The sequence below is a fragment of the Triplophysa dalaica genome, chromosome 10 (assembly GCF_015846415.1).
Source record: "Triplophysa dalaica isolate WHDGS20190420 chromosome 10, ASM1584641v1, whole genome shotgun sequence".
NCBI lineage: Eukaryota > Metazoa > Chordata > Actinopteri > Cypriniformes > Nemacheilidae > Triplophysa > Triplophysa dalaica.
This window is the reverse complement of record NC_079551.1, coordinates 133,318-157,500: the sequence shown is the minus strand read 5'-3', so window position 1 is coordinate 157,500 and position 24,183 is coordinate 133,318. Positions and strand designations below refer to the sequence as shown.

The 24,183-nt window shown below is 42.1% G+C and overlaps 6 protein-coding genes and 2 long non-coding RNA genes across 12 annotated transcripts in view; 5 read left to right on the top strand and 3 right to left on the bottom strand.

The window, feature by feature from the left end:
• LOC130430015 (uncharacterized) overlaps window positions 1–3,954 on the bottom strand; it is a 5,580-nt gene extending 1,626 nt beyond the window's left edge. Inside the window, exons 1-3 of the long non-coding RNA XR_008907717.1 lie at window positions 3,314–3,954; window positions 2,602–2,689; window positions 1–82 (exon numbers count right to left, since the gene is read on the bottom strand). The exon at window positions 1–82 is cut by the window's left edge and continues 73 nt beyond it. This is a non-coding gene — a long non-coding RNA (uncharacterized LOC130430015). The remainder of the gene's footprint in view (window positions 83–2,601; window positions 2,690–3,313) is intronic.
• Window positions 2,755–6,470, top strand: LOC130430008 (von Willebrand factor A domain-containing protein 1-like). Its single transcript, XM_056758890.1, has 6 exons — window positions 2,755–3,419; window positions 3,858–4,397; window positions 4,483–4,785; window positions 4,872–5,147; window positions 5,218–5,484; window positions 5,561–6,470. The coding sequence occupies exons 1-5, from the start codon at window positions 3,350–3,352 to the stop codon at window positions 5,478–5,480; spliced, it is 1,452 nt and encodes a 483-aa protein (XP_056614868.1). The 5' UTR covers window positions 2,755–3,349; the 3' UTR covers window positions 5,481–5,484; window positions 5,561–6,470.
• On the bottom strand, window positions 4,995–7,255 carry LOC130430014 (uncharacterized). Of its 2 annotated transcripts, none has more exons than XR_008907715.1 (3): window positions 7,121–7,255; window positions 5,238–5,476; window positions 4,995–5,133 (listed from the first exon to the last, which is right to left on the bottom strand). It is a non-coding gene; the product is annotated as an uncharacterized LOC130430014 (long non-coding RNA). The 2 variants fall into 2 exon arrangements; XR_008907716.1 differs by having other exon boundaries at window positions 7,124–7,255.
• On the top strand, window positions 7,132–9,895 carry LOC130430010 (cyclin-L2-like). Of its 4 annotated transcripts, none has more exons than XM_056758891.1 (10): window positions 7,132–7,428; window positions 7,724–7,822; window positions 7,904–8,013; window positions 8,086–8,206; window positions 8,293–8,357; window positions 8,437–8,536; window positions 8,620–8,863; window positions 8,934–9,024; window positions 9,097–9,161; window positions 9,237–9,895. In XM_056758891.1, exons 1-10 carry the CDS (start codon window positions 7,204–7,206, stop codon window positions 9,488–9,490), a joined length of 1,374 nt encoding a protein of 457 aa, XP_056614869.1. In that variant the 5' UTR covers window positions 7,132–7,203; the 3' UTR covers window positions 9,491–9,895. The 4 variants fall into 4 exon arrangements, with proteins under 4 accessions (XP_056614869.1, XP_056614870.1, XP_056614871.1 ...); XM_056758892.1 differs by having other exon boundaries at window positions 7,134–7,428; window positions 7,748–7,822; XM_056758893.1 differs by having other exon boundaries at window positions 7,135–7,428; window positions 9,097–9,165.
• Window positions 9,896–11,173: 1,278 nt separating this feature from the next.
• LOC130430287 (olfactory receptor class A-like protein 4) lies at window positions 11,174–14,108 on the top strand. The gene is made up of 4 exons (XM_056759328.1): window positions 11,174–11,685; window positions 12,822–13,085; window positions 13,163–13,417; window positions 13,509–14,108. The coding sequence occupies exons 1-4, from the start codon at window positions 11,428–11,430 to the stop codon at window positions 13,725–13,727; spliced, it is 996 nt and encodes a 331-aa protein (XP_056615306.1). The 5' UTR covers window positions 11,174–11,427; the 3' UTR covers window positions 13,728–14,108.
• A 1,499-nt stretch (window positions 14,109–15,607) lies between these two features.
• Window positions 15,608–18,901, top strand: LOC130430322 (uncharacterized). The gene is made up of 2 exons (XM_056759380.1): window positions 15,608–16,159; window positions 16,383–18,901. Exons 1-2 carry the CDS (start codon window positions 15,864–15,866, stop codon window positions 18,544–18,546), a joined length of 2,460 nt encoding a protein of 819 aa, XP_056615358.1. The 5' UTR covers window positions 15,608–15,863; the 3' UTR covers window positions 18,547–18,901.
• A 1,282-nt stretch (window positions 18,902–20,183) lies between these two features.
• On the top strand, window positions 20,184–21,458 carry LOC130429814 (olfactory receptor class A-like protein 4). The gene is made up of 4 exons (XM_056758631.1): window positions 20,184–20,441; window positions 20,544–20,807; window positions 20,895–21,146; window positions 21,228–21,458. Exons 1-4 carry the CDS (start codon window positions 20,184–20,186, stop codon window positions 21,456–21,458), a joined length of 1,005 nt encoding a protein of 334 aa, XP_056614609.1.
• A 520-nt stretch (window positions 21,459–21,978) lies between these two features.
• On the bottom strand, window positions 21,979–24,030 carry LOC130430295 (olfactory receptor class A-like protein 4). The gene is made up of 2 exons (XM_056759339.1): window positions 23,521–24,030; window positions 21,979–22,982 (listed from the first exon to the last, which is right to left on the bottom strand). The coding sequence occupies exons 1-2, from the start codon at window positions 23,605–23,607 to the stop codon at window positions 22,008–22,010; spliced, it is 1,062 nt and encodes a 353-aa protein (XP_056615317.1). The 5' UTR covers window positions 23,608–24,030; the 3' UTR covers window positions 21,979–22,007.
• Window positions 24,031–24,183: the final 153 nt, after the last annotated feature.

The following is a 24,183-nucleotide window of genomic DNA, read 5'->3' as shown; positions in this document are numbered from 1 at the left end:
TTACTGTCACACTGAATGTGAGCTACACTCTCTCATTCATCTGTCATGATGAGGGTCTTCATCACACAACACTCCACCTGACCTGACACATGCACACACACACACAAACACACACACATAGTGAGAAATACAAACAACTTTCCTCAGAGAGTGACAGTGTGTGTCTGTTTGTGTGTGTTAGTGTGAGTCTGTTTGCATTAGTGTGTGTGTGTGTGTTTTTGTTTGTGTGTGATGCATTGTTCTGTGCATGAGTGTGTGTTAGTGTGAGTCTGTTTGTTTGTCTGTGTGTGTGCAGTGTATGTACAGTTGAAAGAAAAAGTATGTGAACCCTTTGGGCTTACTTGGATTTCTTCATAAATTGGTCATAAAATGTGTTCTGATCTTCATCTAAGTCACAACAATAGAGAAACACAGTCTGCTTAAACTAATACCGCACAAACATTATACGTTTTCATGTTTTTATTGAACACAACATGTAAACATTCATAGTGCAGGGTGGAAAAGTATGTGAAACCCTAGGCTAATGACTTCTCCAAGAGCTCATTGGAGCCAGGAGTCAGCCAACCTGGGGTCCAATCAATGTGATGAGATTGGATGTGTTGATTAAAGCTGGCCTGTCCAATAAAAAACACACACCAGTTTTGAGTTTGCTGTTCTGAAGAAGCGATGTCTGATGTGAACCATGCCTCACACAAAAGAGCTCTCAGAAGACCTACGATCAAGAATTGTTGACTTACATAAAGCTGGAAAGGGCTACAAAAGTATATCTAAAAGCCTTGATGTCCATGTGTCCACGGTAAGACAGATTGTCTACAAATGGAGAAAGTTCAGCACTGTTGTTACACTCCCTAGGCGTGGTCGTCCTGTAAAGATGACTGCAAGAGCACAGCGCAGAATGCTCAATGAGGTGAAGAAGAATCCTAGAGTGTCAGCTAAACACTTACAGAAATCTCTGGCACATCCTAACATTTTTGTTGACAAATCTACAATAAGGAAAACATTAAACAAGAATGGACTTCATGGGAGGACACCACGGAGGAAGCCACTGCTGTCCAAAAAAAACATTGCAGCACGTTTGAAGTTTGCAAAAGAGCACCTGGATATTCCACAGCACTACTGACAAAACATTCTGTGGACAGATGAAACCAAAATTGAGTTGTTTGGAAAGAACACACAACACTATGTGTGGAGAACAAAAGGCACAGCACACCAATATGAAAACCTCATCCCAACTGTGAAATATGGTGGAGGGGGCATCATGGTTTGGGGCTGCTTTGCTGCCTCAGGCCCCAGACGGATTACTGTCATCGATGGAAAAATGAATTCCAATGTTTATCAAGACATTTTGCAGGAAAACTTAAGACCATCTGTCCGCCAACTGAAGCTTAACAGAGGATGGACGATGCAACAGGACAACGACCCAAAGCATAGAAGTAAATCAACAACAGAATGGCTTCAACAGAAGAAAATACGCCTTCTGGAGTGGCCCAGTCAGAGTCCTGACCTCAACCCGATTGAGATGCTGTGGCATGAGCTCAAGAGAGCCATTCACACCAGACATCCCAAGAATATTGCTGAACTGAAACACTTTTGTAAAGAGGAATGGTCCAAAATGTCTCCTGACCGTTGTGCAGGTCTGATCTGCAACTATAGGAAACGTTTGGTTGAGGTTATTGCTGCCAAAGGAGGGTCAACCAGTTATTAAACCCAAAGGTTCACATACTTTTTCCACCCTGCACTATGAATGTTTACATGTTGTGTTCAATAAAAACATGAAAACGTATGTTTGTGCGGTATTAGTTTAAGCAGACTGTGTTTCTCTATTGTTGTGACTTAGATGAAGATCAGAACACATTTTATGACCAATTTATGAAGAAATCCAAGTAAGCCCAAAGGGTTCACATACTTTTTATTTCAACTGTATGTATGTGATGCATTGTTGTGTGCGTGTGATGCAGTATCTGTATGTTTTTTTGTGTGTGCATCTGTTTGTTTGTGTGTGTATGTCTGTTTGTGTGTGTTTGTGTGCGTGTGTATGTCTGTTTGTGTCTGTTTGTGTTCGTTTTTGTGTGACTTTGAAAGGGACTTTGTGAAAACCTTCAGATGTGATTTAAATGCAAATAAAAGTGTAAAGAAATGATGTTTGTGATTGAATCAGAGGTGAAATGATGTGAGTCTGTGAATCTTCAGATGAAAGGAATAATACAAATGTCATTCTAATGTTCTTGCTAGTTCTTCCTCACAACCATTTTCTCATCTCTGTAAAGGTCTTTTTTTTACGTCAGACTGGCAATTTTCTCTCTCTGATTCATTCCCTCAGAATCATCATTTCTCTTTGTATGTGTTAAACATTACTGAAGATTCATTTCATTATTCATTTCCACAGATAATACAGCACTCGCAGCCTCTAACCGCTGGCGCTTCACTGAATCTAACACAATGAAAGGAAGGAGAGGGATCAACACATGATGTTGGCGTGAGCGGGGACAGTTTGTGTCTGTTGTCATGTGTGAGTGAAGAATAAAACTTGTCTGACATTTCCAGCTTGTGTTGGTCTCAATCAGAGCTTTGTATCGACACAAACTTCTTCCATTCACTCACTGCGTGGGTTTCCAAAGAGTTTTCCAAGCCTTCATCTCTCTCTCTCTCTCTCTCTCTCTCTCTCCTGTCTGTACATCCATATGAGTCACTGCAGAAATAAACAACATCACAAATCTTTCAAACACACAATAAAGATATTTTTCACCGCTTTATTAAGATGAAGCTCTTTTCAACAAGAACAAACCTAATAAAAGACAAGTACCAAAAATACTCCCTTTTTATTTACAGTAGGCCTACAAGTATCAAATATACAAAACAAAATGATCTGGGGACATACAGAAAATACAGTGCAATATATTAAATAATAAAACATGTCCATATATCTCAACCAAATACTTATTTTTTTGATAATTTATTTCTTATGTATTATTAAATGTATTGTTGAATATATTTATTTATATTCAGTATTATTATTATATGTTTTATATCGTTTTAGGTAAATTATTTAATATATTGACAAATATAAACAAAAATGTATTTTTTGTCAAACTCTATCTCTTCATTGTGTTCATGTTAATGTGTTTACAGTCTCTCACTCTGTCTGAGGGGCGTTGATTTTATGTCGCGACGCGACGCTCGCCCGACACGAGCACGAGGGTTTGATGAGCGTCAGATGAGATATTAACAGAAGTTAACACACTTCACATGTAAGTGAGGGACGGATGACGGTCGAGCGCTCGATAGATTATTCACATTATTATCACTCACTCACGTGTTCAGGCAGCTTGTGTAACAGTTTGTTTAATAAATGGAGAAACTCCGGATCGCCTTGGTGCTGGTGAGCGCGTGCCTGTGGCCGACCTTCGCGCGCAGCTCAGGTGAGTGGCGGGAAGCGCGCGAAGAACGAGTCAGGTGTTCTCAATAATCCATTATGTTTAGTGCCGTAGGCTATGACGAAGACTTCTCTAAGAATATATTTCGTTTATTGGGTTACGTTTACTGGAAAATATTTTCTTTTAGTTTTATCTGAGAACCTATTTGTTTCTCAGGCCTGTAGAAATGTAAACATTTAAGGCAGGATTCTGTTAACAGGTCGGCTTTATTGTATGCATGCATGCATGCATGCTTGTGTAATGATTTGTGTAATGATGATAAATGAATTTGGTGTTATGTGGATGATGTGACATTTTATTAATCTTTCACTGCTAAAGAGATTTAGTATTTTACACATTCAAAAATATCAGTGAGGACACAAATAACGTGGAAATAGCATGCAGTCGTGTGTCGTTTTGTGTGTGTGTGTGTGTGTGTGTTAGACTGTTGTGAGGGAGATATTCTGCTTCTGCTGGACTCATCTGGTCACGTCAACTCATCCCAGTTTACGAAACTGCTGCACTTCCTCTCTGAGCTTCTGAGGCCATTCCTATTGGGCCGTGGTCAGGTGAGGGTGGGGCTTGTGCAGGTGGGAACTCCTCCGAGCCTGGAATTTGGCCTGGACACTTACAATACCCAGAATGCCCTACAGGAGGCACTGAGGAGGACGCAGCAACTCCGTGGAGTAGCGGACACAGCGGACGCGTTGCGATTGGCTCAGAGAATACTGCGTGTGGACGGTCAAGCCGAAGCCACACGTAGAATAATCCTCTGGCTCACAGACGGGGTGGGGCCGGGAGAAGTGGACGGACCAATGGCAGTGATGCGGCAACAGGGCGTGTCTGTATTAGCTGTTTCGACGGGGGCAGGAAATTATCACGTGCTATGCGACGCAGTGACTCCGCCCATCGAAAAACACCTGTATTTTGTAGATGTTGATGACATCATCATCATCACCGAAGACCTGAGGGAGGCCATCATACGTGAGACATTCACAACCATGTTACTAGAAAATATTTTATTTAACGCAGTAGCGCGCCAAGATAACGAAGTCCGTCTTTCTTTCAGAGTTGATCCGTGCCGAGCGTCTGCAGGTGAGTGATGTTCGCTCTCGCAGCGCCGTTCTGCAGTGGAGGCCGGTGCTCAGTGGAGGTTTGGAGTCCTACGAGCTCCATTACGGCCCTGACCCATCCAGTGGCACGACGGGCTCCATCAGCAAAGAGTCCAAAAGCAAACTCACCATTCCTGGAGACTCCAGCTGGACCCAACTCAACAACCTGCAGCCCGACACAACCTACACTGGACGACTCATTCCCCAAACCAACATTCACCAGATCAAAACACTCAACGTTATCTTCAGAACCCTGCCTGGTGAGGACACCCAACGATCTGCCCTGATCTATTAAAAGAGAGAACGTTTCTTTCTTCGTAACTTAACTCAGTTTGACTTCCTCTAGAGCCCTTTGGTCCCGTCAAAGTCATTGTGTCTGATTTGGGTCCGGACCGCTTGCGTGTGAGCTGGTATCCAGTTCAACCCGAGCAGGTCCAGCAATATCGTGTGGAATATGGAGCGATTCCCAGCGGGCCGGTCCGAACGATGACACTGCCCTCCAATCAGAGCACCGCTCTCCTCAAACTCCTCCAGAAACACACTGAATATCTCATCACTGTCACTGCGCTGCACTCCTCTGGCCAGCAGAGGGCCACGTCCATTAAAGCCTGCACATGGGAAGGTGCGGACAACAAAAATATCATACATGACTTAGTTATGATACGACTAAACTCATCCATTGTTTCTATCAGTTCCCCCTGCACTAGCTGACCTTTGGCTGACCCCAGCGGGGCGGGGCTCCGTGAACGTTGATTGGCGGGGCGGAGGAGAGGGGCTGATGGGATATTGGGTGAGTTGGAAGAATGAAGACTGGCCGTCGTCTTCCTCACTGTTCCTGCCACCACGTTCACAGTCCACCCTGCTGTCAGAGCTGGGCCACACCAGTCGGGTGTGTGTGTCGCCCGTGTATGAGACCGCCCGCGGCGAGGGCCTCTGCTGTACTGCACACACCTGAACAGGTAGACACACACACTGTCACATATATATGAGTCTAAACTCTTCACACAATGTTTTCTTTATATGACGTGTGTGCAGATTCAGCATGAACCAGCGGCAGCGGACTGACTGGACGTTAAAAACAGCTCATGTTGTTATTTATACAATCAGAGATTGTCTGGACGGCACTGACACTCCCTTCATCTGATCTGAACTGTCTGTTATTTAAACTGTTAGACAAATTGTAACATATAACCTATAGACAACCCGATGATGTCACACATCATGTGTTCTGCAGCGCTAATCTCTTGATCGTGTTTTTGTCAACTTTTATATATTTTGTACTTTAATAATTACAAAATTGTGGCAATTATTTTATCAAGTTTCCTCCTATCATGGATTTTTTAAAAAGGTCACGGGATATGGATTCACAGTATCGCTCACTGTCATGCGCAACTACATGAATGGGAGTCAATGGGATAGAAAGTATAGTGTGCACACACACACACATGTGAGGTTTACTTTGTGAGGACTTTCCATAGGCGTAATGTTTGTACACTAGACTAACTGTAGTATATGAAGAGTTGGTTCCACAATGAGATGACTCCAATATAAAAAGAAATCTAAATTATGTTTTTTTATCATGTTTTCATGTTTTTATTGTGTTAGGTAGCTGAATTTATTTTAACTAGAACGGCCTAAATCAAAACAAAACAACTGCAGTTTGATTTATATTAATTAAAAACGGGGTTATCTCATTGTGGAGTCGACGTCACGGTTACGTCACTGCCCGCTGCGCGCGCATACTGGTGGCAGAAAAACTGTGGAAACAAAGCAGCAATGAATGAAACGTAGTAGACAATTCCTTCAAAAACGTGTTTTTGTGTTATTGTATGTTAGAATAGGAATGGTATAAAGTATGATGTTATTTCCTATGGAATACCGTCGTTGAATATGACATTTAAGCTAATCACGCCATTAAACGAACAGGATGGACTAAAGAAATCATCCTGATACTCACTTCTGTGTGTTTATTTTAATCTCAGGTAGGTTGTCTATACTGTTTAACACACATAAATGCAAAATATACTATGTAACGTATGAATCCATTTGAATTGGTCCCTACAATGTTGTGTATAAGTACAAGAACGCGCGCACACACACACACTATCAATACAGCAGCAGTATTGAATTGTGTTAACTGTACCAAAACACGTGTGTGTGTTTCAGTTGTGTGTCTGCAGACACTTGGCGGCAAGACTGAGAATTGAAAATAAAATCGTTTGTTTCATATTTGAATGCAACATTAACTGTTATTAAGAAATACGGGGAATGCAATGTTGTGTATTATACAAACAAACATGAACCACGGTAAACACAATTACACTCAATTATCATAATTATTGCTTCTACACACTCAAAATAAACACTACATCTCAAACACTCATTCATCCATTTTCAGTTTGGTTACTGACTAAAATTTGAAGAGTTTGGTTCCAAAATGAGATAATGTCAATCAAACTGCAGTTGGTTTATTTTGATTAAAGCCATAATAACAAACAAAAAAATACAGCTAACTTACAGAATAAAGACATGATATTTATTCTATTTTTTAAAGCGAGTTTGCTCATTTCGGAACCAAACTCTTAATTTGTTTACCACGGTTAAGCGTCTTCTTCCTCACAGCAGGCGGCGCTGTGACAGTTTCACATTCGGCGCACGCGCACACATCCGCCGTGATCATGTCGCGAGCGACGGGTGGGTTTCTGCCCGGTGACGGGATCCTGATCGCGGGGGAACTCTATTCTGGCGTCGCGCTCACGCTCGAGAACTGCCTGCTTCCCCCCGAGCGGGTGCACTGCAGCCCGTCGCGCGCCCACGGGCTGCCCGCGCGCACAGAACAGCAGCTGCGCAGCCGGATGTGCGAGATGATCCAGAGCGCGGGAATACTGCTGCGGCTGCCACAGGTGCGCGAGACTGTCACCCGAGTTTTACCCTCAGAGTTTATGTGCTGGAAACCAGTCTGAGGCGGTCTGTTTGAATAGATCAAGACCGGATTATACAAACTCGCCGCCTCAGACTGGTTTAGATGCGGTTTAAGAAACACTAGTTAACCACAATAACTCAAATAAACTAGCATTGCACGCAGATTAACAAAACAAGGCGAGTTTACCTCACGGCCACAACAAACATGGCGGATGAGATTTGTTGATCAGTGTCTTCTGTTTATTTCCCTTAAGACTATTTAACACATAATAGTAGTTTTTGTGTCAATGCATTTCACAGGTCGCCATGGCAACGGCCCAGATCCTCTTCCAGCGGTTCTTCTTCTGTAAGTCGTTGGTGAAACACTGTGCAGAGGTGAGAAATGTGTTATCAAAGCGTCTGTCCCGTCCTGTTATGACCCGTGACTCATGAGCGCTCACGTGTCCCGTGACGCAGACGGTGGCCATAGCGTGTCTTCACCTCGCGTCGAAGATCGAAGAGGAGCCGCGGCGAGTGAGGGACGTGTTGAACGTGTTCCATCACCTCAAACACAGCACAGGACACAGGTAACACAGTGTGTGTGTGTGTGTGTGTGTGTTTGGATTCGTTCTGATTGGATGGCTGTCTCCGTCTCTCAGGTGTGTGAGTCCACTGCTCCTGGACGACACTTACGTCAACCGCAAGAGTCATGTGATCAAAGCTGAGCGGCGCGTCCTGAAGGAGCTCGGCTTCTGTGTCCACGTCAAACATCCTCACAAGGTCAAACTGATGATGGCTCACACAAAGGTCAACACAACACACAGAGGAAGAGTTTGTTTTGAGTGCGTGTTTGTGCGTTTGTGCAGGTGATCGTGATGTATCTTCAGGTTCTGGAGGGTGAGAAGAACACCAGACTTGTTCAGATGGCCTGGTGAGATCTGTTCTGACACAGACATCATACTGAACACGCATGAATCACACGTGTAACACACAAACTCTCTCTCATTCAGGAACTACATGAACGACAGTTTGCGGACGGATGTTTTCTTAAGATTCAGGGCTGAAACTGTCGCATGTGCGTGTATCTTCCTGTCTGCAAGAGTGTTACAGGTTAACACACACGCCTACTCAAACATACACACATACTCAAACACACAGTCACATGATTTTCTCTCTCTTTGTGTGTTGTGAAGATTGCTCTTCCTGATCAACCGCCCTGGTTCCTGCTGTTTGGGGCATCAGAAGAGGACCTGAAAGAGATCAGCATGTGTATTCTGAGGCTGTACACGCTGCCGTGTGATCCGTTGGCTGATCTTCAGCAGCAGGTGGAGGAGACACGTTTAACGCTGGAGACCAAACCTGCGTCAGAACCGCCGGTGACGGACACCCTGACACGTGACTCGTCGTCGACCAGTTTCTCTCCCGCATCTAAAGCTGGTGAGCTCATACACACCGATGTCACACACACATCCAATATAGTGTGTTTATGTGTGTCCTTCTCTTTCAGCGTCTCCTGCTGATGCTCCAACCAATCACGAATCTCCGCTGTCCAAACACGTCCTCAGAAACATGTGTGGAAAGATCTCCAACAGAGACGGGTGAGTGAACACGAGTACTCATGATATAGTGCATGAGTGTTTCTCTCTTCTACTCTGTGTGTTTGTCTTCAGGAGGAAGCGTCTGAGTCGCAGTGATGAAAGACGAAACACTCACTGCCGCCCATCACCCCCCCGCCGCAGGTAACACCTCACCTGAGTCTCGCTCTCTTACACTGACCACAACCAACACAACCTGTCTCTCTCTCTCTCAGGCGCAGTCGTAGCGTCTGCTCTCCAGAACCGTCTTTCTCTCCTGGACGTTCAAAGTCTCACCGGCACAGAGACAGACAGCGAGGTCGCCAGCGAGTGCGAACGAACGGATATTCGCCTCACAGGACATGATGAAGGTGATGTCATCAGATGGGCGGGAGCAAAAACCGACCAGCATGATGGTGTTTACAAACTCACTCATGATTCTAACGTCTTGAGAAAAGAATCCTTTGTATTTTTGAGAGACGTGTTCTGAAGAGTAGAATCAAACTGTCATGACTGCTTTAAGTCGCTCATTAGATACATCAATAAATAAATCACGTTCGATGAATCCGTGAACAGCGTTGACATTTTAAGAGGGATTTATTCTGACAGACATTTATCATCCAGTTATGTGTTGACTTGCTGAAAGTTTGCCAATGATAGTTAACGAAAACAGTTGTTAGAACTATAGAAGACCTTTGATAAAAACAATTATCTAACCATACAACAGATCAACATTACCACAGTAAACATGTTCTTTGTTTTATATTCATTTGATGTTTTTCTAAATTGCTTTGGATATCAACCTATATTATTAACATCTGCATTTTTGGAATGCGTGTGTTCGCATGAAAAAGGAAAATTGGAAATGCATTTGAAATAAAAGAAAGTTCTAGGATGTTTGTCTCTGTGGGACTGCGTGCGTTTGCTAACTCAAGAGTCAGAGTTTAATTGGGCTGGTGGAGTAAAATTAATCCCTGATGTGTGAAAATGCTCGTTCAGCTCAACACATCATTTCCTGCCATCTGTCAAATGATTGACAGCTGAAAAAACAAGTCCAACTTTAAACCTCAACCCTGTTGCATACCAACTGTGTGTGAAGATATAGTGCAGTGTGGGCTACACTGGGACGTTACAAAGGGTTTTTGAACCATTTCAACTTTTTGTCTCAACAGTGAACACGGCGACATCCTAAAGATGATAAAACTGCTCTTAATGTAACATTGCATATCAACCCAGTTCAGGAACATGACATCTGTAATCTGTTTTACACAATTTCTTTAATTCAAGATACTATAATGACTGTTCACAGTGTGTCTCTCTCAGGAGGAAGTGTCTAAAGACCCATCCTCAATGCATCAGCCTCCAGAGACACATGAGTTAAGTGTCAACACAATCAGTTCAGCTGTCTGTCTCTCGCTCTAATGTGCAGAAATCTCGCTGTCAGCTCTATTCGTCATCCATCACATGGAGATGTGCATTAAATAGAATTATTTATCAATCTATACATATATATTTATCTGCTGAAAAATGTATTTTATAGGTATGAGTAAAATGATAATTTTGTTGACAAATCATGCTTTTTATTGTTTTATTGTGTAAGTTTGTTGTATTTTATTGATGATTTATTATAACTTAACAAAAAAAACCCAACTGCAGTTTAATTGATATTACGTGTCTTTGAATTCACAATAAAAAACATGATATTTGAATAAACTACTTCTCACATATAGAAATATGGGAAAAGATTATTTCCAAGAAAAGATAACTCCATCTCCTCCATACTATATTTTTTGAAAAATCTTGTTTTTTTATTGTGCATTCCAATTAATATCCATCACACTTCAGTTGCTTTGTTTTGATTTAAGGCATAACTAAAAAATTCAGCTAAAAAACACAATAAAAACATGATAACAAACATAATTGATTTTTTATTGTTTTATCTCTTTGGAAATAAACTCTTCATACATAGAAAGTATATAAAGTTAAAGTATATACATTTTTATTTTTAACCCATATTTCAAACTGAGTGGTTAGTAAATGATGTCATCTGTAAGCGGAGGACAGGCCATAACATGTGTTCTGATGAGAAACCTGGTGCTGTGGTGTCTTTGCTAATGAGTTGAGCTGCTAACAAGTCCAGGATTAATGAGTCTGGTGGGGTTAATTATTTGTCCGTGTGTGAAAATGCTTGTTCAGCACTTGTGTCCTAATGCATGAAGATCTCCGGTGGAATCTCGCTGGCCATTCACGGCATGTTCTCCTGCCACACGAGGGCCAGGATGGAGCAGATGTTGTTGAAATGTGTTGGGTAACCATGGTGATGGAGGGTTTGAGATCAGTGAGACGTCACAGAGAACGCTCCGAGAGAAGCTTCATAAAGCGTCAAAAAGACTTCCAGCAGCCAATCGATTGGTTTTCAGGTGAGTCATGGCCGCTACGGGCAAACCCGTGAACTCTGCTCAGCGTATGGTTTCATCTCCTCTATACATCACCTTCTACATCTTACTGGTGCTGCTGGGGAACCTGGGTAATGCCACGGTCATCGGTGTGGTCGGAGAAAGCATTTTGTGGAGTCAAGGAGTCATCCGCAGCGCCGATGTCATTCTGGTCAACATGGCTTTCTCCAACCTAATGGTGTCGTTGGTGAGAAACTCTCTTCTGGTGGTGTCTGACCTGGGAATAGAGGTATGATCAAAGAATTGATGGATGGATGGATGGATAGATAGATTGTTGATTTGTTGGATAGAAGGATGGATGATCGTTGGTTTCTTGGCTGGATAAATGGGTGAAAGAATCAGGATGAACGAAGTGATAAAGAAACACATTCTCTGCCTCAAAATCCACATGACAAAAAAGTCTACAAGAGTCTATTTTACACTGATCCAACAAATTAAGTCTAAATCAGACTCTCTGGATCAGCACACATGAATCTTAAGATTTTAAAATTTACATTCACCAGATTCTATAAACTCCAGCTGAGAATCTTTATGAAAGAGATTATATGTAGAGCCAAAGGCAGCAAAGTCCCTCTGAGATCTCAGATCTGTGTGATGGAAACATCAAATAAACTTAGAAAGATCATAAAGAGAGTAGTTCACTTTCAAAAGAAATGTTGATGATCATTTACTCACCCTCATGTCATCCAAGATGTTTGTGTTCGTTTCTTTAGTGGAAAACAAATGAAGGTTTTTGATGAAAACATTTCATGATTGTTCTCCATATAGTGGACTTCAATGGACTCTAAACACTTGAAGGTGAAAATAACAGTTTCAGTGCAGATTCAAAGGACTTTAAAGCAGACCATGAATAGAGCTCTTATCTACAGAAACCATCACTCATTTAAAAAATAAAAATGTATATGCTTTTATATGTATATGTAAATGCTCTCCTAGCTCTGTTCTGCGATGCGCTTTCATGACAACACAAAATGCGTATTTACGTTGAAAACTTGTAAACACTAACTCTGCATTTGGAGTCCACTGAAGTCCACGATATGGAGAAAAACCTGCAATGTTTTCATCAAAAACCTTCATTTCTTTTCCATTAAAGAAACAAACACATAAACATCTTGAATGACATGAGGGTGAGTAAATGATCATCAACATTTATTTAGAAAGTGAAGTACTTCTTTAAAACACCTGAAAGCGTCTTCAACAAGAGTCAGTTTGATGAACGGGAAGTCTTAGGTTCAATGTTTGACTGAAGAACTGTGTGTGACGTGATATTCGTTCAGAAATAATTCACCACCCATTTCTGTGTAAGTCAGACATCTCAGCGTGAATCTGCTCTTTTTCTATCGTTCTTCATGTCTTTTATCACAGATTTTCCTGAATAAAGGCTGGTGTCGTTTCATGATGGGCGTCTGGGTTTGGTTGCGCTCTGCGAACGTTTGGTCGACATTCTTTCTCAGCGCGTTTCATTTTCAAACTCTTCGCCGGGTCGCTCCACCTATGGTCAACCTGCACGGCCCCCGCAAGCTTCCCAAATCCCTCATCCTCTGCTTCTTCCTCATCTGGAGTCTCAATCTCCTCTACTCCATCCCAGCGTTTACTTTCTCCAAAAACGGAGACGAGAACTCCACCGAGGTCCGTCCTGCTCTTAGAACCAACAGACCAAATGTACCATCGTCTTGATTTGACCTTTGACTTCTGTCTCTCTCCAGTCATTGATGTTGGTGAGCAGCACGACTCGACCGCTGTTGGGTTGCGTTTGGGACTTTCCATCCACTTACAGCGGCTTGGTCTTCGCCACCTCCTCCATGGTGATACACGAGAGCATTCCCATCTTCCTGATGAGTATCACTAATGTGGGATCCCTGCTGACGCTCTATTCCCACGGAATGACACGGAGCGCCGCTCACAAGACTCAGGATGCACCAATCATCATCCGGATCCCTGCCGAGAGACGTGCGGCTAAGGTGAGCACAGCCGCTCGCATGATTCACACCGACAAAAGCAGCTGATGAGCTATCGAACACTAGACTTGATGTGTGTGTGTGTTTGTGTCAGGTGATTCTGGCACTCAATATTCTCTTCATCGCCTCATGGGGCACCAGCATCATCTCTGTCAACTACTTCAACTATAACCGCGGATCATCCGCTGAGTTTCTGCTTGTCGTGGCTCGCATCGGCAACATCACCTTCATCGCCCTGTCGCCCATCGTCCTCGCCGTGGGACACCGGAGACTCCGAGCGTTCATCAAGTCACTCCTGTCTCGTGTCGTCTGACACACAAGAGGAAGCCTTTGAATAGCAAAGACTTTTTTCTGAATCAAGAAAATAACTTGACTGTGATTATGTGTATAACGTTAGAATTTGATCTTTAAAAAAGTTGCATTTTCTGTCGATCTTGAGATTCTGTGACACAGCAGATGACCTCGTTTGATCCTGAAGGAATTCTGTGTGTGTTTGAGACATCTGTCCGATCACTCTTCACATGTCTGGAGCACTGAGCTGTTGTCCTGTGTGTCTACTGACATCTAGTGACCAACTATTACAAGCTCCATTTAAACAGACAAAACTGAGAATTCTGTCGTCATTTACTCATCCTCACGTCATGCCGCGTGTCTTTCTTCAGAGATTTTAAAGAGAAACACTGAACTCCATGGACACAAAACCACTGTGGCATTTCTCAAAATATCTTCCGTTGTGTCCCACTGATGTACAACGACACGAGGGGGAATAAATAATGACAGAACGTTGTTTTCTATATTGTAACGTCAATTTTTTCTTTACTCTGATAAAACACCTGAAGAGGCTAATCGGAGACGTCAGGAACAGACGCGTTCAATTTGATGTTGGTCTGCGCAGATTGTTTGGGTTATCGCGTTAAATACCGCGAGAGCGAATCAAATGTGTACCGAGAAATCTGCACTTGAATCGCTCTCGCGGTACTTAATGTCATACGATGATAGATTTGCGCAGCGCCGCATTAAATTGAACACGTGTATTCCTAAAGACTCTGGGCAGTTTGTTCAGGTGTTTTATATCAGAGTTCGGGCTAAACTCGTCAGGAAAATGGATCTCGCGGGTCAATGTTGAGAACCACTGCTTTAGTAGATGAATGATGTAAATGTGTGATATGTGTAGGATCAGAATTGAACTCTTTCATGCATATCGTCAGTCTAGATTACACTCTAGTGTGAATTCGTTGGTGTACATTTGCAGATGTGTATTTAGGATGATGCTCTAGTGTCTCTACATACACAAGAATGACAAGCTGTGCACTCTAGTGATCTGTGTGTTTGTGGACTTGTTTTTAAATCCCGGTGGGGACCTAAACCTGTACCTGTGTGAAAGGGTTCATCTTTTTGCTCATTGTGTGTGACTCATTTCATACATCTGACATCTGGGTTAAATGTTTACATGAGTAGGGGAGGGAAGATATTGATTTGTTTAATACTGTTATTGTTTTTTTTTAATAACTGTTCATCTAATAAAGTTTGACATAATTTAATGGGTCAATATATAATTGAGGGAGTTTTCATGTCCATGAGATTTATCTCGCAAACATGCTTATTAAAATAAAAATTTAAAAGTCTTCAGTTTTCTTCATGATCTTGTCTTTACAAACTCCATAGTTAATTATTATGGAAATAATCATTTATTTATAAAAATTTACTAGATATCCCTAAAATGTCAACTAAATAACCGTCCGAAATGAATTACAACCACAATCTCATTACCTAAAAAAACATTTTAAAAACTTATTCAAAAACAGTTTTAATTATTTTATTTACATTAAGTTGAGGTAATTGTGAAGAATGTGTCTTTTTGGGCAATATGTCACATTTTCAATAGAAATTGACAAATTAAATATGTGTCCGAGAAGTCGCTGTCATCTAAGTTATCCATAGCAAATACACCCCTCAAGGAAGAGTGTGTTTTCCAAATCACATGACCTGCTCTACATGATGTCATTTCCTCCTGAAGAGAAAACTAGCAAGACTCCAAGGTATGTTATCCCTCCACATTTTCAGTTATTTCACCTAAAGTAGTGCTTGGGGCAAATGTGTAATTATCATATGTCAACAATATTACTACAATGAATTCATAAATAACTTTGAATTTCAATTTTACTCAGTTGTACATATAATATTTAGAAGAACCTCTCCGTAAAATGCCATGTGGTGTCTGGTGCTAGGCAATCATTTTGATTTTATCCCTAAAAACAGCAAAAATGTCAACTAGGTTACCAGTCACCTATGTTACTCTGCAAATGTAACTTAGTTGACCAAGAGTAACATAGTTGACTTTCATGACATGTTCTTATAGTTTTCAGGAGTTCATTTAATATTCTAATTGTACAGTTACTATAAAATACTTTGTAATAAATATTATAAAAGTAAACTTGTTTTCAGGCAAATGCCACGATTATCTGCTGCAGAAAAGCAGCGCCGTTACCGTGCACGGCGAGATGCTGATCCTGCAAAAAGGGAGGCATACTTGGCAAAAGGCCGGCAGAAATGGAGAGAAAAGAGGGAGCAAGGTGCATACTATAAGCCCATATGTGAACAGAGTGAGAGGGAAAAACGTGCAAAGAGAAAGGCCTGGAGAAGAGCCCAGGAACAGAGCAGACGCAGAAAGAAACAGGCTTCTGCTATTGTTACCCCACCACTTAGTCCTGACAGCGAGGAACAACCAGTTCCACAACCAGGAAGGTTAGAAGGTTATGTTAAAAGAACCTCAAACAGAACTATGTAGGCAGGCTATGTAGAAAGTACCTTAAACAGAACAATGTCTCATGAAAAAGTACTTGTTAGATTATAATGTTAGATTAAAATGCAAAATTACATGGTGGCATGGTGACAATTCATTTCAAATGCTTTAAGTGACACCTGCAATGTTAAAAAATAATAAAAAAATGTCCTCATATAATTTCAGACAGAGAATACAAGGAAGAAGGACTAGAAGAAGACGGTACCAGAAAATATACATTGAGAATCACAAACTCAAGGAAAAGCTTAAAGCTCAAACAAAAACATCAGACAAATACCGTAAGCGCTATGAACGGCTACTGTGCAGTGTTGACTCTCCTAGCAAAAGAACAAAAAGGATGCTCGGAACAAGTCCAGTCAGTAATGATGTGCGGAGAACACTGGTCTATCATCATGCACTTTTGAAAAGCCTCAAACAAAAATTTCAGTGTGCAGCAAAAGAAAAGACCAGGAACCTAATCGCCAGAATCGTATCTGGAAAAATATTGAAAAAATACAGGTTCCAGAAAATCATTCATGACACACTGGGTGTCTCAGCCAAACGATACTGCAAGAATGTGAACACAAATGGGGACGAAATAGCCTGTTTTGCCAGGAAGAAATACATATCCACACACTCAAAACTGCAAGACCAGGTTGTTGCCTTTTACACCAGGGATGACGCAAGTCGTTCAACAGCAGGTAAAAAGCAGACCGTAACAAAGGGAAAAGTAAAAATGCAGAAGCGGTTTATGACTGACACCATGAAAAACCTCCTGCTGGAAAACGTCTCTAGCAAACTTTCCTATACACTCTTCTGCCGAATGCGCCCATACTGGGTAGTCCATCCAACCATTGCAGACAGAGATACGTGTCTATGTAAGGTGCATGAAAACTTGGAATTTATCGTGGAGAAACTTCATGGACTTAAACTTCTGGAGAGAACAGAGTTGGAATCTCTTGCTGAGGAAACTTGCTGTAATCCAACATTTAAACCATGCATGTATGCGGAATGCAAGAACTGCAAACTACAAGACCTCAAGATTCAGTCTGGCTATGATGGTCAAACCCAAGTTTCTTGTGTGCAGTGGACAACTGAAACTGTCCTCAGAGAGAAGAAAAGTGGTGACAGCAAAGAAAAGTTGCCTGTGAATATCACTGTGAAGAGGGAAATGGAGAGTTCTTTGGAGGACCTGATTGAGACTTTCCAGAAACAGCTCAAAAAGTTCAAAAGGCACTTGTTCAACATCAAGACCCAGTTTAACTACTACAGGGAATTGAAAAAGAACATGAAGAGTAATGAATGCCTCATACACATTGATTTCTCTGAGAACTACTCTTGCAAGTTTCACAAAGAGATTCAAGCTGTCCATTTTGCCTCTTCTCATCAACAAGCAACTCTTCATACAGGGGTCCTCTACATTGGTGGTGAGGAAGACCACTTGTGCTTCACAACAATTTCGCCATGCAAAGAAAAGGGTCCACCTGCCATATGGGCACACCTCTCCCCAGTACTTAAACATCTCAAGGAAACATGCCCAACAGTGTCAATTATCCACTTTTTCAGTGATGGTCCCTGCTCACAATACAGGCAGAAGGGCAACTTTTACATGTTCACAACGGAATTGTACAACCAGGGCTTCACTGCGGGCACTTGGAACTTTTTTGAGGCCAGCCACGGAAAGGGTGCCCCCGATGGGGTAGGAGGCCTTCTGAAGAGAACAGCTGACAGATTGGTGAGCCAAGGTGAAGACATTTCCACTGCTAAACATCTTTTCAATGCATTGGTAAACACCAATACAGCTGTCAAGATCTTCTACATTGAAGAGGCTACAGTGGAAAAGGCCATACAGCAGATGCCACAACGACTCCCCGCTGTACCATGCACTATGCGGATTCACCAGGTCATCACGCAAACACCAGGGAAACTGACATACCGTGATGTGAGCTGCCTGTGTTCAACAAGGCAGATTCTGCAATGTCAGTGTTACCAAGCTCAGGCCTTCGACTTCAAAGTCAACTCTGCTGTTCCTGCATTGCACCGAGGACAACCAGACCTTGAAGTACAGTGGGATAGAGATGACATTGTTGGTCAGTGGTGTGTCATCAGATATGACGATGAGGTTTACCCTGGAACCATTGTTGAAGTGAGTGAGACACATGTTCATGTTAAGTGCATGCACAGAGTGGGACACAATCGTTACTACTGGCCTATGCGAGAGGATGCACACTGGTATCCATTTGAGGATGTGCTCAGGTTGATCCCTGCCCCACAGCATGTGACAGCACGTCATGTTGAAATAAAAAGAGATGTGTGGGAAGATATTGCCAAATCATATCTTCATGGCTAAGGACATGCACACACACACACACACACACACACACACACACACTCAAAGATTACTTGATTGAGCTTGACAAAGTCATTGAAAAACAAACCATAATTGGCCATGTTCTTGGGTTAGAAAATGGGGAGTTTGTTCTGTCTCCGCCGGTTTCATGGGTGCCTGGAAGTTGGAGGCTATGCCAAAGTTTTACTTGGGTTCTGACATATGAATGTTTTTGAGATACAACTGTTTGCACTATTAATTTTTTTATTCCAAGGCAGCACACTTATTCTGTTAACCAACAGAATAAAACACTATTTGGTTATTGCTATTTATTGCAGTGCACTATTATTTTTTGTTTAATACAATGCACTACTGTATTTCATTCCACAAACAAGATTTTCAAAATGTTTACATGGTGGAATTTTTGTGTAAGTGCTGTTTTTGATACTTTTGTTGTTGTTGTTTTCTATGTTAGGATATCATTCTTATGATATATGTGCTTGTTAATAAAGTTGTGATTGATCCTTGTAAACTGATGTGCGTCTGTATTTCTCCTTTATGTCATGAAATATTTAACAGGTCTTGATTAAATGCAATAAAAGATTAGCTAACATATAATAATTAATATAGTTTAGGATTCTTTTTGTTAAATACATCATCCTACTTTGTCATGTCCAGTCAACTATGTTGCTTTTGTCAACTATGATACTGGGCTGTCAATTAAGTTACCATTATGTTTTTAAAAAAATATATGTATTTCAATGGTTCCCTAATCTCCAAGTAAGTATTTAGAAACTGAGTAGCTGTCAAATATATACCTCAGCATAATTTCATTAAAAAAATTATCATGAATCAAGCAGTTTGGAAACAAAATATACAGACCGGTTACTTCAGTACTTGAAATTTGGGGTTTCAATTGAACAAAATGTGTATTTTCTTAATTAATTGGGTATTTTAATTGAAAAGGTAGGTAAATGGACAAATATTCTTCCAAGAGTAATGATTTTTTTAAATGTCTGCCATTTACTTTAAGTTAAAACTTATAGGTTTTGTCCGTAACATAGTTGACCAAATAATGAGTAAACTTCTTGTTTTTAAAACTAAATATCTGAAATCAATTATGCCTGAGCTTGGCAATGACTAAAAACAAAATATTTCAGGGATGATTTATCAGGGAAGATAATAATATTTTGTAAATAAATATATTTTTTCCCAGAATTATTCAAACTCAAAATCTCCCACAATTATATATTGACCCTAATAACCCCTACAAGCATTATCTTTATAATCTCTTTATTAAAAGCAGTCATTGATTCTGGGTTGTTGAGACACTCTGTGGGTTTGATAATGAATTCAGCCGCTAGCAAGTGAACGTTTAATGAGTCTTCTGGGGTTAATCGTCCCTCATGTGTTCAAACGCATCTTCAGCTGGTTTATCTCATATCTCTGGTGGAATCTCTCTGCTCTTCATATCTCCACCTACAACAAACAGAGCTGATGATGTCTTCTCTTCAGATTTATTTGGTTACCGTGGTGACAAAGGGGGGTTTGAGGTCGGGGTGGGAGGTACCGGGACAGCATCGCTGAGATCTTTCATAGAGTCAGTCGTTCAGTTCTGAAGACATTTTGAAGTCATCGGGCGAAAGATCAGGTGAATCATGGGCTCCGTATACAAACCCGTCAGCATCACTCAGCGTATAACTTCATCTCCTCTCTACATCACCGTCTACATCTTACTGGTGCTGCTGGGGAACGTGGGTAATGCCATCGTCATCGGTGTGGTCGGGGAAAGCATTCTTCGGGATCCTGGAGTCGTCCGATCGTCTGACATGATTCTGGTCAACATGGCTCTATCCAACCTGATGGTGTCCTTGGTGAGAAACACTGTTGTGATGGTGTCTGACCTGGTTATTGAGGTACAGTAGAATCATCTTCATTCTAGTAGTCAAATGGAGGTCAACGTTTATTCATTGTGTCATTCTGCTCATGCTATAAACTTGAACTGTGTCTTCTCGCAGATTTTCCTCAACAGAGACTTGTGTCATTTCATGATGGGCCTCTGGGTTTGGTTGCGCTCTGCAAACGTTTGGTCAACGTTCTTTCTCAGTGCGTTTCACTTTCAAACTCTGCGTCGAGTCGCCCCACCTGTGGTGAAACTGCACGGACCGCGTGGACCTCCGTCATCTCTCATCCTGGGCTTCATCTTCATCTGGAGTCTCAATTTCATTTATGCCATTCCAGCCTTTATCTTCTCGAAGAACGGGGGACAAAACTCCACTGAGGTCAGTCTGTTCATCTTTGTGCTCCGATTTCTTCTGTGTTGAATGCATCTCAAAATACATCTTTTTAATTTCACCCTTGACCTGCAGACGTTGATGTTGGTAAGCAGCACGACTCGCCCGTTGATGGGCTGCATCTGGGATTTTCCGACAGCTTACAGCGGCTTGGCTTTTGCCACCTCCTCCATGGTGATGCACGAGGGCATTCCCATCTTCCTGATGAACTTCACTAACCTCGGCTCTCTGCTGACTCTGTTCGCTCACGGACGCGCACGGAACTCTGACAAGACTCAAGATGCACCGGTCATAAGCCGAATCCCTGCTGAGAGACGGGCGGCTAAGGTGAGCACGGCCTCAGAACCGAACCCTGCGGTACCCCTGCTCATTTGATTGATAATAGAAACTTCTGTTTGTTTGTGTCAGGTGATTCTGGCACTCAATATTCTCTTCATCGCCTCATGGGGCACCAACATCATCTCTGTCAACTACTTCAACTATAACCGCGGATCATCCACGGAGTTTCTGCTTATCGTGGCTCGCTTTGCTAACATGAGCTTCATCGCGCTGTCGCCCATTGTCCTCGCCGTGGGACACCGGAGACTCCGAGCGTTCATAAAGTCTCTCCTCTTCTGGACAGAGAAACTTCACGGATAGCCAGAGTTTACTGTTTGCCTTTGTTTGATTGAAATCTTTTTACGATAGAGCTTTGGGTTTGTTTGTTTTTCTCAATAAATGACTGTACAGTCAATGGGATTGAAATGAACACTTGGTTTGTGTGTGTGATTCATTGTGTTACAGTGCTTGATTAATTCTCCTGTCATGACATAAACACATTTGGGGTTGAATTCGCTCAGCAGTTGTGTACAGCTTAACCTGCATTCAGTCCTGAATGACTCAAATCGACAATGTTGTGTTGAGCTGATCATGATGTTGCAGTGATGTGTTTCAGTTATACTTCACCATGAATGAAATACCAGGAAATATTTTAACATCCAGATGAATAAAACTCTTTAAAGTGGAGTATAAGCAGTCAAACATCATGTTAGTTTCTCACATGAAGAAATGAATGTAATGCAGATGACCAAACATGATTTTTATTTAATTTAAAAGCATTTGTAAAACAAGATCCTTTTCAGTTCAAAAAATAAGATCTGTATTTAAGAAGTGTTTAAGAATTTAAAAAAAAATGCAATCAAACACTAATCATTTCTTCCCTGTGTGTTCTGTTTTAGCAGACGTGTCTTTCGGTGTAGCCGCTGTCTGTTTTCTTGTTTCCGGGTGTTTCTCTTCCGGGCGTTTGATCCATTGAGCCCAATACTGTATCATGACACTGATTCTCTTGCGCAGTTTTCCGTGTCCGAGCGCCACCACCAGTGGACTGAACCCCACGAAGAGTGAAGCCGAGAAATGAGCGACGGTCAGCAGTCCTTCAGTGTGCAGCCCACCGTTGTGGTTGTAGTACGTCACTGCGGCCACCTGCAGCACCCAACAGCCCACAAAGAGTGCGACCAGAGCCATGATCACGTGACCCGCCTTCCTCTCACTGGACGTATGTCTGTCTGAATCCCCCGAAGCGGTGACTCCGCCCGCCGTGACTGCCCTGATGTGCTTGGCCAGCGAGTGTAGGGTCGCAAAGTTGGTGGCCACCATTAAAATGAGCGGCATGACCTCGTTCAGCGCCAGAGACGTCGAGGCGAACGCGGAGCCCTGCTGCTCAGTGGGAAACTCCCAAACGCAACCCAGCAGCGGGCGCGTGGTGCAACTGATCACCATCAACTCCACCGTGGCGTTCCCAGTCACGTGGGTGGTGTACACGAGGGCTGGGATTGAGAACAGCAGGTTAACGCCCCAAACCACGCCCAGAGTGGCCCACACCCGCCTGCGCTCCTTCTGGTGTCCATGCTGGCCCATGGTGACGTGCTGGCGGCGCAAGGTGGCGCAGTGAAAGGCGCTGAGGGCGAGAGTGACCCAGCAGCCCACCGCCCGCCACCACACCCACAGGAGCATAAACACACGACACCAGCCGGGCGACAGCGACACCTCCAGACCCAGATCAGACACGAAGATCGGAACCGTCCGGAAAATGGATGTCAGCAGGTTTGCCAGGCACAGATTGACCAGGATGGTGTCGGATGGGGGCAAATGACGGGTGGCGGTTTCTTTCGCACACTGAAACACCTAGAAAATACAGACGACAAGTGAAGATATTGAGAGTGAAGGCAGCGCACAGAATAAAAATGAAAACTTTGAAAATGGTCTCGCAAGATCTTTTAAGTGTCAGGTTAACATTTTATTCATTTTCATGTGTATGACGATCGAAAATATTCTGTCAAAACTACGCCTGTCAAACGAATAATTGTGATTAATCACATCCAGAATAAAAGTTTGTGTTTACGCAATATATGTCTGTGTACTGTGCATATTCATTTTGTATTTATGACCACATACACATAAATGCATATATTTAATAAAAATATAAATTAATACATTTAAATATTTCAAAATGTATATACAAGTATGTGTATATAAATACAAAATGAATATGCACAGTACACAAATATATTTGATGTAAACACAAACCTTTATTCTGGATGGGATTAATCGTTTGACAGCCCTAGTCAAAACGAACCAAAATGAAACTTGTGACATATTTAATGATTGAATGTCTCTCAACGGTATTATTGAAGGAAACATTCTCATATTTGTTCAATCTCACCACATAGATGACCAGAATATTTCCGATAATTCCTGAGAAGACCAGCAGGCCGAAGAGGATGGCGTCTACAGTGAGAACCTCAGACATGTCGTGTCCTCACACCTGTCTGTCTGCTCTGTCCATCTTGCTGTGTTTTGTGTTCATTGATGTTTTCTTTATATAAACTCACATGCTCAAGTGCACTTTGTCACTCTGTACGCTTCAGTGGGGTTGAACTCTCTGTGTTTCAGGCTTGATTTCATTCAATCGTCCGGCACTCAGCACTTCTCAATCATTCTGACGCTGCTGGGATTTTAATCTTTAATCGATTATGAAACGCTTCAGTGATAGTCAAATCACAATATTAATCCACACACACACGGTCCTGAAAGCTGATTGGTTCAGTTCACTATAGCCGAGCCATTCAATTAATCATTCTATGTTTCATTTACATTTTTCATTGAAGTTTGTCTGTGTTTAGTTTCATTAATGGGTTAGGGGTAGGGATGCCCCCAATAAAGACCCCATCTGTCTCACTCTCTCTCTCCCTCTCTCTCTCTCTCTCTCTCTCTCTATCTCTCTCTCTCTCTCTCTCTCTCACTCACTCTCACACACTCTCTCCCTCTCTCTCTCTCTCTCTCTCTCTCTCTCTATCTCTCTCTCTCTCTCTCTCTCTCTCTCTCT